The sequence below is a fragment of the Buteo buteo genome, chromosome 12, assembly GCF_964188355.1.
Source record: "Buteo buteo chromosome 12, bButBut1.hap1.1, whole genome shotgun sequence".
Classification (NCBI taxonomy): Eukaryota; Metazoa; Chordata; class Aves; order Accipitriformes; family Accipitridae; genus Buteo; species Buteo buteo.
Window position 1 is genome coordinate 17,619,271 of NC_134182.1, and position 14,167 is coordinate 17,633,437.

The following is a 14,167-nucleotide window of genomic DNA, read 5'->3' on the forward strand; positions in this document are numbered from 1 at the left end:
GTTTAGCTGATCTGAATGCTTTTCTTGTCTGATTTTTGAAGGCAAGTTGTTTATCCAAGTGAAGTGCTTTAAGATACAGCAAGGAGCATTGACATCAGCACAGATCAATGAAGGACGAAGAAGTCTATTTAATCTAGGAAATGAATGACTTGGCTCTTTGATCCTATTGCATTCTCTTATTCCCAGAAGGTTAAATTTAGTCCTGCATACACAAATTCTGTTTGACTAAGTTTACTTAGGTTTTAAATATTTGTGGGTTTCTTTTGTTTAGGTTCTCTTGTATAACAAGAAAAAAACCCCAACTGTTACCACATAATTAGGCTGTTGCTGTGTAAGCATGTGTAGCTCTTTTCAGGCTTCAGAGCAGAATATGCAAATTTAAACCCAAATGCGTTCTTTAAACATTCATACTGTATAAAAGAAAAAAAAAAAACAACCCCTCTCACCTATTGTACACAAAGCAGCCTATGATATGGCATAGGGAAATTGCTCAAATTTGAATAACGAAGAAATAAATCTAGTTTGGCTCACTTTGCCTGCAGTACTTCCATTTTCCAGAAGTACAGAAAACCTGGTGCAGTTTAATGCAAAGGTGTCTATTTTGGTTTGAGATGTAAAAATCTGAGGTAAGCCTTAGAAAACAGGAGGATAAGACTGCAGTTTCTACGGTGATGAAAGACAATCTCAGAAAAATTCTTGTCATCCCTCGTCTAGCAAGGTTAGTTGCCTTGGTGTAAAATAGATAAAAATCAAAGTGAGCATTCTTTTTTTTTTTTTTTTTTTTACTATTTACATTGATCTCAACTGCAGCAAACTATGGCAGGTGCTAGCATGAGATGAGCTTTGGCACTTCTTGCAACAGCCATACTTCACTCTGTGTCAACAACCACGAGTTTTAAAAATGCGTGAGTTGAAAGATGTAGTATCACATAAAATGTGAAATTGAAAAACCAGGGAGAGGAAGGAGGTCCCATCCGTGTCCCCCCCCTGCTCCTTTGAGCATCCCTCTAACCCCGACCGCTGTCCCCCTCCCTCCCCTCTGTGCGTGACCAGTACTGAACCCCGCGGGGCTGGGGCAGGGTGATCCCACACATGGTGGAGAGCTCCAGCGCACCGGCCCAAAGCTCGCGCGGTCGTTCCTGTGAGTGCCAGTCGTACTTTTTTTTTTTCCACTTATTTTTTTTAAACAGCCCCCTGCTTCGGGCCGAATGGGGCGCCCCAAGGGGCGAAGGCAGGGCCGCTCCCCCGTTTGCTAAGCAGGGACCTGCGCCGGAGGGGCGCCGGGGCCGTCGCGGCCCGCGCAGCACCGCGGCTGCTCCGCGGTTGCGGGGCAGGTGACGCGCCGCCCCCCGCCCCTGCGACCGCACCGGCGGGGCGCGCTAGGAGCTACTGGGGTAAAACGCCTTGGGGGGGGGGGATAGAAATGGAGTAAGTTAAACCACCGAAAAGAAATAAAACGGTGGCGGGGGGGAAAGGCGCCCCGGTGCCCGCGGGCGGCTGCCCCCTCCGCAGCCGGAGCGGTGCCAGTGGGGCGGGGGCGGCGCCGCTGACCCCCCGCGGCTCCGCCGGCCGGGCCGAGGCCGGTGCCGGTGCCGGGGGCGGGGAGGCCGGGGCGCGGCGGCGGCGCCCCGCCGGCCCCCCATTGGCGGGCGCGGCGGCGGCGCGGGGCCGGGGCGGAGGGGACGGCCCTGCCCCCGCGGCCGGCGGCGGCCCGAGGTTTAAAGTGAAAAGTTTCTGCGGGCGGTGCCCAGCCGCATAGCCCGCCGCCGCGCCGCTCCTGCCCCGCAGCCGCCTTCTCCCCCGGGCGGGCCGTACAATCCTCGGCAGTGTCCTGAGACTGTACGCCCGCCTCGGGGGCGCCCTGGCCGAACCGGACCCCGGCCGCCCGCCCGTCGCTGCCCGCGGAGCTCCCGCGTCCCGCCGGGCAGGTGCTGAGCCCGCCCCGGCCCGAGAGGCGGCGCAGGAGCCGGTAGCTGCCGCCGCGATGACAGCTGACAAGGAGAAGAAAAGGTGAGGGGAACCGCGGGCGAGACTCCGGGCTGCTCGGGCCGCTTCGTCCTCCTCCTCCGGCTCCCCCCTTCCCCCGAGGCAGCGCCGTCCCGCGTGGGGCCGCGACGGGACTCCCCGCGGGCAGGGGCCGAGGGTGGCACTGCCGGCGGGACGGCGCGGCCTCGCCTCCCGCTGCCGCGGCTCCTTTGCGAGGGTTCCGGAGCCTTTGCAGGGACCCGCAGCGGCTGCGGCGGGAGTTAGTTCGCCCAGCCCCGGCTGGGGCTGTCGGGGGGGGGGGGACGGACAGCGCCGGCCTCCCCCGCCGTGGGAAGAGCGGCGCCCGTCCGCGCCGAGCCGGGAGCGCCTGCCCGGGCAGTTGCCCCCGCCGGGTGGCGAGCAGCGGCCTGGGAGCCGCCGCGGGAAGCGACCCTAGCCCCGGCGACGCGTCCCGAGCGGCCGCCGCCACCCAGAGGGAAGGCGGCCGCTCGGCCCCGGCTGTGGCCGGCGGGGGCTACGGGCGGGCGGGCAGGTGCACCTGGTGGGCGCGGGCGCCTGGTCCCCCCGGCCAGCCTGCCAGTGCGGGTCCGCCACTCCTGTGGGATGACTTTAATGCACGTTGTGGCACGGCTTATTCACTTAGTATCTGTTAGCGCTTAGTTACTAGGAAGTTATTTTTCAGTTGAAGATGGGTGTTTTAAAGGTAGCACCCTTAGCAAAAAGGGTTTCACGATTAAAGTCGTGTGGATGTAACTGACAGGCTGTGTAAACGCTTACGAACTGTATAAAACTACTAGGTTTCGACCCATCCACGCTCCAGCCCAAGGAGCTGGCCGCGTTATGCGGGGACTCGCATCTCGTGCGGCTCGCGAAGATCCTCAGCTGTCAGCGAGTTTTCCTCGAGGGCCGCGAGCTCGAGGAGCGCCTCGCTGGGCGCTGCTGTTTGCGGAGGACGTAAAGCCAGACGCTCCCATGTTGCCATAACGAACCTTGCAAAGGGAATAAAAGTAACTTATTGGTTTGTTGTAGTTGCATCAAAGAGTATATTTTCCTGTTGGTTCTTGAAGTTGAACGTCAAAATAAAACTCATGATCCCTAACACAGAAGTTACAGGTAGAGATTAAGAAGAGTCTAGCCATGGCTGCAAGCCTATCAACAAACCCTGTGGATGAGTGAGGGTGCTGACATGGTGAAGGCTAAGCAAGTGAATGAAGGTCCACAAAGTTTCATAACAGGGTATTTATTCAGTCTGTTTTGTACAGCAGGCAGTTACAAGGCTGAGTCTATTATTGGCTCAGGTTGCTGTTCTGACTATAGATTGTGTTCATAAATGATGTGATTTACAGACTAAGAATTTTATCTTGTTATTTGTCATGTGTACTTTCCGGTTGATGATGGACTAAACTTTAAACACTGGGTTTTGGTTTGTATAATAGCTCCTTTTTTATTGAGTCACCCTATGACAATGTAATAGGGGAAGTATTGTAGTAGTATAAACTATAGGTTTTCCATGTAACTAGCCTCAGTTTATCAAATGTTAATATATTAAGGTTACACAATTGCCTCAAGTGTATTTTGTTCTAGGTATCAGTCTTCTGTGCAGGGTATAAAATATGGGTATGTTTTGTGTCCTCTTCTGTTGGGCAAGAGAGTAAAAAATTATAGTGCAGTACGAGGTAGTTATAAAAATGTGTTATAGCAGTTTATAGGAATGAGAAGAATGAAATAGTGTACCTATTGAAGATACACTGCATTCATTGTATCACCTCTTTTTAATGAGGCACCCTTAATCTCTTCAGTTTTAACCTCTTATTTTCAAACACAGTGAGGGATTGAGCACTGTCTAATCTTGCAGGACAGCATGCTGAAGTGCTTTGTGTAAATACTCTTCAGATACAACATAGAAACTTCACAGGACTAAAGTTTGAACACTAATCCCGACACTGTCACTGATTTTACGTAAATCTAGTGATATTCCAGTGACAACTTTCTGTCTCTCTCAGAAGTAGGCTAATTGTTATCTCGTTCGTGGGGTGGTTGTGTAAATTAATGTTTTATGGAAGAACTGGGAAAGTGTCAGATGAAGGATTTAAGGTAGCTTGCTTGTGCCTCTCTCTCTGTGCACGTATGTACGTCCCTACTGGGGACATACCCTATGTAGCCTACTGAAGCAAGATTTTTAAATAAAATTTTCCAATACTATTATAGAATAGATTTATTGCTTGGAGTTCAACAGTTGTATTATTTGGTTGATCTCTATCCAGATATGCAGCTAGGAACTCTAACCTGACTCGCTAATAGCATTTAAAAATCAATTTCAGGGAGAAAAGGTGGTGGGGGTAATCTGGTTTATGAGATTTGCAGGCAGCTCTGGAATATATGTTTAGAGGAGCAGTTCTCTTACTGTTAAACAGATGCTCTATGGAAGATAATCTTTGATTCTTTTAATGGTCCATTTAAAGTTGAAGAGCATCCTCAGGTTCTCGTTTAAAGCTGTGTCTGTCAATAGAAAAATGCAGTTGCTTCCTTTGGAACACATGTTCTAACACTTTCAGTAGGCTGGTCTCCCGCATTTAAAGTTAGTCCAAGATTCTGAGTTGAGATCTATATGATTATTATTTTAACTTAATTAAAAAAAATAATTATTATCTACACAGTCTTAAATATGAAGTCTGATGTTTCCTGGAATGCCAGTAATTAGAACCTGGGAAAAGGAGGAGTAAAAGGATAAAACACATTTTAGCAAAATAATAAAAGCTAAGGAAAAAATATCTGTGGTCATTGTGCAGTATAATGACAATTAGTAGATAGGTCCTAATTTAATCAGGGCAGTCTTGTAGAATATCTTGGTGTGTTTTATAATTATTTAGTCATCATGTATTTTTTAATTATTTGAGGGACATAGTTATTTTATTAGGAATGCATGGTGTGTTAAATGGACTGTTCTGGATGGACAACAGCGTATGTTTGAGTAAGGTTTGAAACTAGGCTCAGGATAAATCAGGTACCACTGAGTAGGATGCATCATTTGGCTTCACCTTTTCAATTGTGTTGTTTGGGGATTTTTGTGTTTGTTTTCCAGTTGTATGAAAAATAAACCAGTTTTGCAGCTCTGTGTAATTATACAGTACTGTTTTGTGACCCTAAAGATGTAACATTATATAAATCTGTTTAACTTCTTCTGATCCAGGTAGTAAACAAACGGGTTTCCTCCCAGTTATTGACTAGGTAACTGACTGCTTTCAATTACCCTTTCACTGTGGGCTTTATTAGATGTTGAGCCCCTCTAATGAGACACTTTGTGCCTCAGTTTTCACTGACCTCTACTTCAGGAGAGCGATTCTGCCAAGCTGAGGTCACTCTTGGCCGCTCCTCTTCAGGATGAGGAAACGGTCCTGACGGCACTGCTCTCCAGAGCTCAGGTAGTTGCTCACTCTTAATGGATATAATTCGGATGCCGGGAAATGTGAGCATTTGGATCTGCCAAGGTGTTAAACTGCAGATTTCAGGAAATGTAGTGTCTCAGTTTTGTTCTACCCAGTATGCTTTCTGTTTTAAGGTATGTCACTATTGTCAGGTGTACTGCCTCTTGCCTGTTATTCTGTGACAGTGGTGAATTAGATGATCTTGTCCATCCGCTTGCCAACACAGGTTGTTTCTTACATTCTTGTAAACCTCACTTTGTGTACTTCAGCTGATGGAGCTTTGAACACTTTCCTTTGCAGACTATTGCATAGATTACTTGACTTCATAAAAAAATTGTTCAAGTTTTGTTACTGCTCAACATCTCCCCCACGCATAACCCATGTATTTAATTTACTCCTGTTTGCTTCTATGTTGACATCAATTTTTCTTATTTGGAGTTATCAAAAGGAAATGTAATCTCCTGAATTCATGATGAACAATTTGTCAAAATTGGCTGTTTAGCACATGTTTATGGTACATTAACATTAAGCAGCTTGGACTTACATTTCAGCACCAAAAATGTGGGCACTTCATAGCTTGCAGGTCTTCTTGAATGACTCTGGCCACTCGTACTCATCGTACTTTGGTTTTGCCCCTTCTGGTTTCTGCATTCACCACCCTTTCTGTATTTATACAGGTGTGGAAAGGGCTTTTCTACTGGAGGGTGGCCCAAGGACACATGAATGAGGAATGACAGGCTGCATGCTTGCCTCAATGTCTCCCTTTGCCTGCAATGGCAGGTAGCAGAGGTTGGGCTGAGCTCTGACTTGGTGTTCTGGCCTACTTGGGAAAGCTTGACTTCTGCTCAACTGCCGTGGCTTCACCTCTCTACAGCCCAAGTGTTTGAGCTTGATGAGGGCTGAATGGCTTTTGCTGTGGGAGCGGTGTGCAATGCAAGTGCTTCCTGGTGTGTACCATCCTCCCAAAGTTACCTGGGCTTCCAAGGATTTGTGCTTTGCAGGGGTGCCGCAAGGGCTGACTCTGCTTGTGTTTAGCACTTAGCCCAAGAGCAAGTTAAAAATATAACAGCCCTTAGTATACAGCACCTTTCTGTGACATGTCCTTTTCACTTCACCTTCTGATGTCAGTCATCTTCTGTCATATTTATCCTGTGTGGGTCATTGGGAACATCTTGCATATTGGAGGTACTCTGATAATAGGAGTTTTGGTATTATGCTGCTAATTTAGGAGACCCATCATGAGTATCAAAAATGGGTGTCTCTGCCTGTCTATAATGTTTTTTATTATGGTGGATTCATAAATATTAAGTATTTTTGTTTTCAGGTTCCAAGTAGGAGCTGCTGTTAGGCGTGGTGAGGACAGAACTCTTCAAGTATTGAATGGTTTTGCTATTATTTTTCATAATGGATAACCTTTATAAAACTGAGAATTAAGGTAAACATTAACATAAGGAAATGAGCAGTACAAAGGCAGGTTGTATTTAAAAATAATTTGGATATATGGAATGGTTTTATTACTCTAAAGCTATTTGTGAAATGCTATTCTCTTCTCTTAATTACTCCAATATTCATAGTGTCATGTATACGTTAGTGGTTATAAATACTTTTACTCCTAATAGCTGGTACAAGGTTGACAGAACCCTTCTCTTAAATTAAGCAAAAGTGCAAGTATGGTTATTATGCAGCTGGCAATTTTTTTCTCATTTATCATTATTGTGCTTCATTTACTTAAAACACATTATCATAAAGTAGTTATCTGCTGAGGATAAAACCTTGACTGCTTATAGAAGAAAAAATAACTGCTTTCTTAAATTTATAAGGCTACTTTTCGTGTAGATTATTTCTGAAGTATGTAAAATGGGAAACTGTATTTTAGTCTGCATTTGGGAAGTAGATTAAGGAAGTGGAGTAGGCCAATTGGCTGATAAATAACTAATGTTCCAAAGTAAGTCTCATTTAATTATGCTCTTTACTTCTTGATCTCAAATCTAATTATGATTTCGGTTCTTTTCTCTATGACTTTATTTAGGTCTAGAAAATTTCACTGAAACAAAATCTACCATAATAATTTCTGATTAAATGGGCATATTTAGGTCTTAAAACAGTTAGACTTGTAATTTAATTTACCTGACTATTATTACAAAGAGTTTGAAGTTGGATAAGGTATCCACGATAATTCTATGTCCATTGTATTACATGACACAGCAAATATTCAATATCCCATTCTATAGAAACTCATCAAGTGTTTTGCCAGGCAAGAAGCAAAGTTGCTTTAGTTGAATTTTTATGTCTGATCTTCAGTCAAAGAGGTACCCTGGTCTTGACCCTTCCTCTGTGTGTGAATATGTGGAATCAGCAGTTCTCTTTGACTAGGGGAATGTTTAGGGTGTTGCCTCCAAAAAGATTGTCTGAAAAATTCAGAAACTTTACAAATGCTTTATGTTAGCCTGTGTGTGTGCGATTAATACCGGCTTATTGCAGCTTTATGAACAAGTTCTGTGCATCTGGGCAGGAGGAAAAAAGACTTTCTTATTTTGTTTCTGCTCTCAAGTGGGACAAACCCAGGATAATATGGCTCCTTAGCGTTTTTCATTCCTAATGCAAATATGTTGAACCATCCCCCAAGTTACAAATGCTTCATCATTCTGCTGTGTATGCATTCATATAGTGATCTGCTTTTAAGCAAACATTAAGTAGCCTATGTTTTAATCTTGAATATTTGTTATTTGTAGAACCAAACTGACTGTTTTCCAAAAAGATCTCAACAACTTATTGGTGTTTCCAACAAGATACAGGAGAAGTAAACGCATCTCTACAAATGTGTCTTGCCCGTGCCTGGCTACCTCACCAGCCCCTACTTGTTGAGGCCTGTCCGTAAATCCCAGCTGTGACCTACGTGAATGAAAACCCCAGGCCAGAATGTAGACGGGCTGTAAAGCAGGATTGTGATGGAGAGAACAACCGGGCTGTGGCCGTTTACAGGATTTGGCTGGGATTTGTTTGGTGGTTTTTTTTTAGTATATCATCAGTAAGCTTAAGAGTTATTGCCCTTCTGTGATCTTTAGATAACTCACAGCAACTAATACGTATCCTCAGCTATTTTTTCCCAACTAGGTGTAGTGGTGATGAGGTCACCATTTGCTCTATAAATGCAGTGTTCATTTTACAGTGTACCAAGATGAAGGTGAGGTTAACAGAACGATGATTCCTCCACGAGTATCTGCTTCAGTCCTTCAGATCTGTAAAATGAAGGACGTATTTATGAAATAGGTGGTGGGTAGGTGATGCAATTTCTTATTGATCTGGGCTGGTGTCAAACCTACCTTAAGTTTCTTTGAATTAAATAAAAGACTTCCTGCTGGGTGTTCTCATGCTGGCGTGGCTGTTAGCTCTTTCTTGCTGTGGGGAGGGTTGCACTGGTGACCAATATATCCCCTGAGATGCCGTTTCTCACCTGCCATGCTGCCATGTCCACGACCAGTTTAATATCTTAGCTGTTTTGTTGCTTTTGTCATGGGGCCTGTCCCTGGAAGCCATAGCGGTGGAGGACATGGAGTGATGGTGAGCACCTGTCCTTGGGTCCCATGCTCTACTAGGTTGCCCTACTCTTTTTTTTCTGCAGAAAAGCCATTTTTTTCTGCAGTGCACTTTCTTGTCTGCCTCAATTTTTTTTTTTCCAAAAAACACTCATTCCTTGTTGCTTTCACCTCCTTCTCCACAGCCCCGGCAGAACAGAAAGCTGGAGCACTACAGCATCCCTTTATATTTAGATGTGAAATACTGCGTACGTTCGACTACTTTTACAAATAACATTTTGGAGCTAGAAGAGTGTGAGCAGTCTGACCCTTTCTTTTTGTTTCAGGAAATTGTGTTGTCTAAGGAGAGACTAAAATTAGAAGGGAAATAGGGAGGGTTGTGTGGTGGGTTTTTTGTGGGGTTTTTTGTTGTTTGTTTTTTGGTTTTTTGGTTTTTGTTTTTTTTAACTGAGCAACTCTCTTAATGGATGAATCGTGTGGGTGTAACTTATGGCACTTGATAGCAAGCAGTCTGTCTGAAGGGGTATGTGTAATAAGATTACCAGGAGCATTTTAGAAACTGTTTGGAACTACTGAAATGTGAACTTAATCTATTGGAAATATTTGCTACTCGTTATCTAATGTATCAAAATACATTTGGTTAGAGTTAGGCAAACGAAGGTAAGATATAAGGTACAAGTTTTGAACAACAGGTTACTGAGCATTGGAAGAGCTACAGATGCAGTTGGTGGAGTGAATATTTTCTGTAAAAATAAATATTTTCTTGGAAAATAATTTTCCAGAGCACAAGGGAAACAAGAGCTAGCGTTAGACTAAAGTGAAGGGATGGGACTGAGAAATTGTCAAAATATTTGGAGAGAGAAGTGTTTTAGATTTGGCTTCATTTTAATAAACTTTCTGAATTCCTGTGTTGCATTACATTTTTAATTTAAACCAGGATGTTTTAAATTTCATTTGAATGAGACTTAAATAATCTTTAGCCTCTTTTTAATGTGAAGATTTTTTTTTCTTTCTTTTCTGGTGTTTCACTCAATTGTTGTGTTTTTTTTTCCCAGATCTTCTTTGTTTTACTGAAAGCCACAAGAAACATACATGAACATGGTTTGGTGGCTTGACCTCAGTCAAGTTCCTGTCTTCCCTTCAGGAAGACTCTTTAAGTTTATCTGCTAAACCAAAATATTAAGTATTCCTTTTACACTACTGGTGAAGCCCTCATTGCTTGAGGCATTGAAATCAAAACAGTCCCAGTCTTTCAAAAATTGCAATTGCTTAAGCAAGTTATGAGATCTGATGAAAATATTTAGTTGTCTTTGAATTGGGTTAGGCAGGAAGTGTGACTCAGTGATGACAAAGGTCTTCTCTGGCTTTGGTTATATGAACAGCTTTTTAAAGACAGTAGTGTAATTGAAGACATAGCAATAAAGGCTCTCCTTACCCCCTGGCCCACATCACTGGCTCCTGATATGACAAACAAGAAAGTAAAAATGTGGAAGAGGTGAGAACAGCATGTTGCAGAATTTCTAACTTGGTTCTTCTCAAAGGACTGATAATTTCAGAGTCACGTTCTTGAAAACCTGGCTGCATATGGCAAGAGATAGAAATGTTTGCCTTTCCCAGGAAAGCTCTTGCTATAAGTAACAGATATAATAATATCTTGAAATATAGTGATCACAGGTAATACCCACCTTTGGCCTAGTACATAAGTTTTTTTTACGTAGTCAGCTTCTGAGCCCCTTAGTATATATTATTTAATACACAGATAGTGATTTGCTGAATGGCTTCAGTTTAAGAAGCTAATCCAGTGGCCTGAATAAGTTGCATGAAATCTAAAAAATGTGTTCTATTGCTCTTCTTAAAAGGGAAAGCTGTTGCTAATTTATAGTGTCAGAGGCCTTATGAACTTTTTAAAACTTTAGCATGGGAAAAATCCATTAAGAGCTGAAAATTTTGGTGCAAGTCATCTAATAGTGTTCAAAAGTTACTGTAGAGTATTTTTCCTTTAAGATACATTCATGTGCTTGTAAGATAAATATTTGCTTAGGTAATAACCTGAAGAAACTGTGAAGTGGGATGGTTATTAGGCAGTTTTTATAAAGGTAGTGGAAGTGCTTTAAAGAACATTCCTTGTATTTTGTTTCATTCATTAGCATAACTAAGGTCTTTACTACCATAAAAAGGTACTTAAACTCTTGGTATCACAGTTGTCATTTACACTTGCATTTGTATGATAAACTACAAAGCAACCCTATTCAGTCATTGTGTTTGGGATATTCTCGTGGCTGGTGTTGGTCTTGGAGCCCTGTCCATTCATTCACAATTGTATCACCCTCTCTGCCAGTAAATTCTTGGTGTTATTTGGTACTTGTTGTCACAGTACTTCAAAGATCTTTGTGACATTAACAAACACACATACCCCCCCACCCCTCTCTGTAAATGGGGAATGTTGCTAGGAATGTGCCAAACTTTTAGCCATCATGCAATTTGTATCCAAAATTTGTTGCAAATACCGGAATATCTTCTGAGATTGTATGCACTGTTGCGCCCCTTTAGATTTTTATATGCTGTTATTATGAAATAACATACTCATCAGCTGATGGCAATGACAGTATCTTCAGACTCTTAGGTAATTATGGAGACTATTGACTTAAAACTGATATGAAGCTTGCCTAGAACAAAAATGTTTTTTGAATGATCTATGGAATGGCAGCATCATACATAGATGTGTGAGAAGAAATTCAACATTAAGTGGCTTTACCATGCCACAACTCCTTAGGCAGTATTTCTCTGGAATACAATCCCAGTAACCAACTATAGCTGTATTCCACTCCAGGATTTTTTGTAAGGATTCAGTTGCCTCCAGTGTGTTTCATAACCTGTGAGAGAAGATTGGAAATTGGTGGAAAAGCTTCTGGTATTTTTCCTGTAGAACTTTTGCCAGGTGATTCTTCTGGAAAGGCTGCATTCGCCCAGTTCTCTGAAGGGAAGAGCCTTTGGGAATGGCCTCTGCAAGTTAGCCTCACCAGGAGGGAAGAGAGCTGTATTTGGCAGAGAAGCAGGGCTTTGCTTACCGCTGGCTCTAGCTGTCCCTGGGTTTTCCCATCCCTCCTTAAGGGGAACCTCACAAAGGAAATTGATGACGAATGTAACTCTTGGTTTACTTCTTCCAGTGTATCCCCATATTGACCCAGGCAACCCGTTTCCTGTCGTCCTTTAAGCTGACTCTCTTACATCTGGGAATGCAGAGTTGGAATTTGCCAAATTTTGCACATGAGATAGGTGACCTTCACTTGCAGTGGAGGAAACCAATACCCTTCTAGCCAAGATGATGATGCCTGCTCTTAACAAAATAGCATTACTTACATTTTTAAGAAAAGGTAGACATCTGGGGGGACTGACCCCCTTTGTTGCTTAATGCAGCACTTTTACGTGCATGATTTGGAGGAAGATTGTTCATCTGATGGAATGTATCTTGGTTCAACTGCAGGGAGGCTGTTTATGTGCCACAGCTCTAAGATTATCAGTTACTGTTAATAATTCCAGTTCTTGGTTTCCCTCTGGAAATTATTTGAAGGATGTGTTTATTGCCGTTACTAATCAGGGGGACGTTTTTATAGGAATATCCTTTCTGTGCTCAAGTTGTCTTAATGCTGCTACTGGCTTTTATATAACAGCAAATGTATGTTTTTGTTTTTATATTCCTAGTGATTCACAAAAGGGGACTATCCCATTTGCTTAGGCATGTGCTGGCTTGAAAATGAAGTAGAAGCAAGTGCAGATATCTTGAGGGAAAATTAATGCTGGTGTTTCGAAACACCCATTATTTCTCATTTAAGAAAAATTAACCCCCCAACATTACTTTTGTTTGTTAACCATGTGCCTGGCCTGAACAAAGCCTCTTTGGCATGGGGATCTGGGCCAAAGTGCAGTGAAGCTGAATAAAATCATGTTTTGGATTCTGTCTCTTGAGCTTGTTCGCTGCTCTCAGTAGAGCTGGCTGTGAAAACCGCGTCTGGTTGCTGACCTGGCTGCTGAACAGCAGCTTGAGCAAGTGGTTCTGTCCTCTGCAGCTGCTTCTTCTGTCACCTTTCCCCTCTGCACCCTCTCTGAAAGCACTTCTCGCTCAGCTCCAGCTCTTTGTCCTGCTGGGGACTGGGGGTGTTGGGTTGGTAACATAGCCTGGATGGGATAGCTGAGCTCTGCCATAAAACTGCGATGGTAGTATATCCTTCCTTCCACCCTTTGTGTGTCTTATTTATTTAGACTGTAAACTTTTAAAAGTATGGACTTTCTATGCTTAACACAATGACGTAGTGATGTTGGCAAGAAGCTTGTGATAAACCGAACTTGAAAATGCTTAAACAGGGGGCTTTCAAATGGAAGGAGTTTGGTTATCTCTTGCTCTTCTTACATTGCCTGGTTAATTGCTTTCTTTACTGCACTGCTCCATATTATCCCTCAATATGTAGGTTACACCCACATGCTGGCAGGTGACCTACACCTTCGTTTGCTTCACCTTTGAATTTGGTCCTTGTATTGTATAAGATCCATGTGCAATTTAGAAGCCCCAAGCAATTGAGGAGATGGGGTGGTGGTGGCAGGGGATTGCAACACCCTGAAAGTGTCTGAGAGATCATAAAACCCCTTATTCTTTCAGATTTCGTCATGAAGCAGGCAAGTGAGCAAGCCGTGGGGCAACAAGAACAAAAAGGAGGGTTTGACCATCACACTAAATCTGGTCTTTTCTGTAGATGGGGAGTTCAGTAGGGTTTCAGCCAGCAATCATTTTCTCTCAGTTTCTTTGAACTGAGCGCTGTTAAGGAAGGAAAGGAGTGCTGAATTACAGGGTTAATCTGACATGGCTTTAGAGGTTAGCATAAGACCACATAGACTGAAGCCTGTGGATCTTCATTCATGTTAAGGCTTCTCCTGTGTATGGGTGGCAGGGCAGGCCTGAAGAGGGAGCAGGCACGTTCTGCAGTGTAAAGAAAAGACATTGAGAAAAGCCTAACTGTATAAGCAGGCCCTGAAGAAGATAATGTAAGAAGCCATGTTATCTGTATAGCACTGCTCCTTTCCCTTTGCCTGCCAAATCTTAGGACAACATCCCCCATCCCCCAAACCTAAACACCACCATAAACATGGTGTATCTAAATTCCAGCTTCTCTAAAGGCAGGCATGAAGCAATGAACCACAGTGACTAGCGCTATTGCTTTCTGACTT

The 14,167-nt window shown here is 43.4% G+C and overlaps 1 protein-coding gene across 1 annotated transcript in view; it reads left to right on the forward strand.

The window, feature by feature from the left end:
- Positions 1-1,768: 1,768 nt before the first annotated feature.
- The window catches only part of EPAS1 (endothelial PAS domain protein 1), a 79,661-nt gene continuing 67,262 nt past the window's right edge, over positions 1,769-14,167 (forward strand). The window contains exon 1 of the mRNA XM_075042856.1: positions 1,769-2,010. Within this exon, the coding sequence (XP_074898957.1) occupies positions 1,985-2,010 (26 nt within the window). The 5' untranslated portion in view covers positions 1,769-1,984. The remainder of the gene's footprint in view (positions 2,011-14,167) is intronic.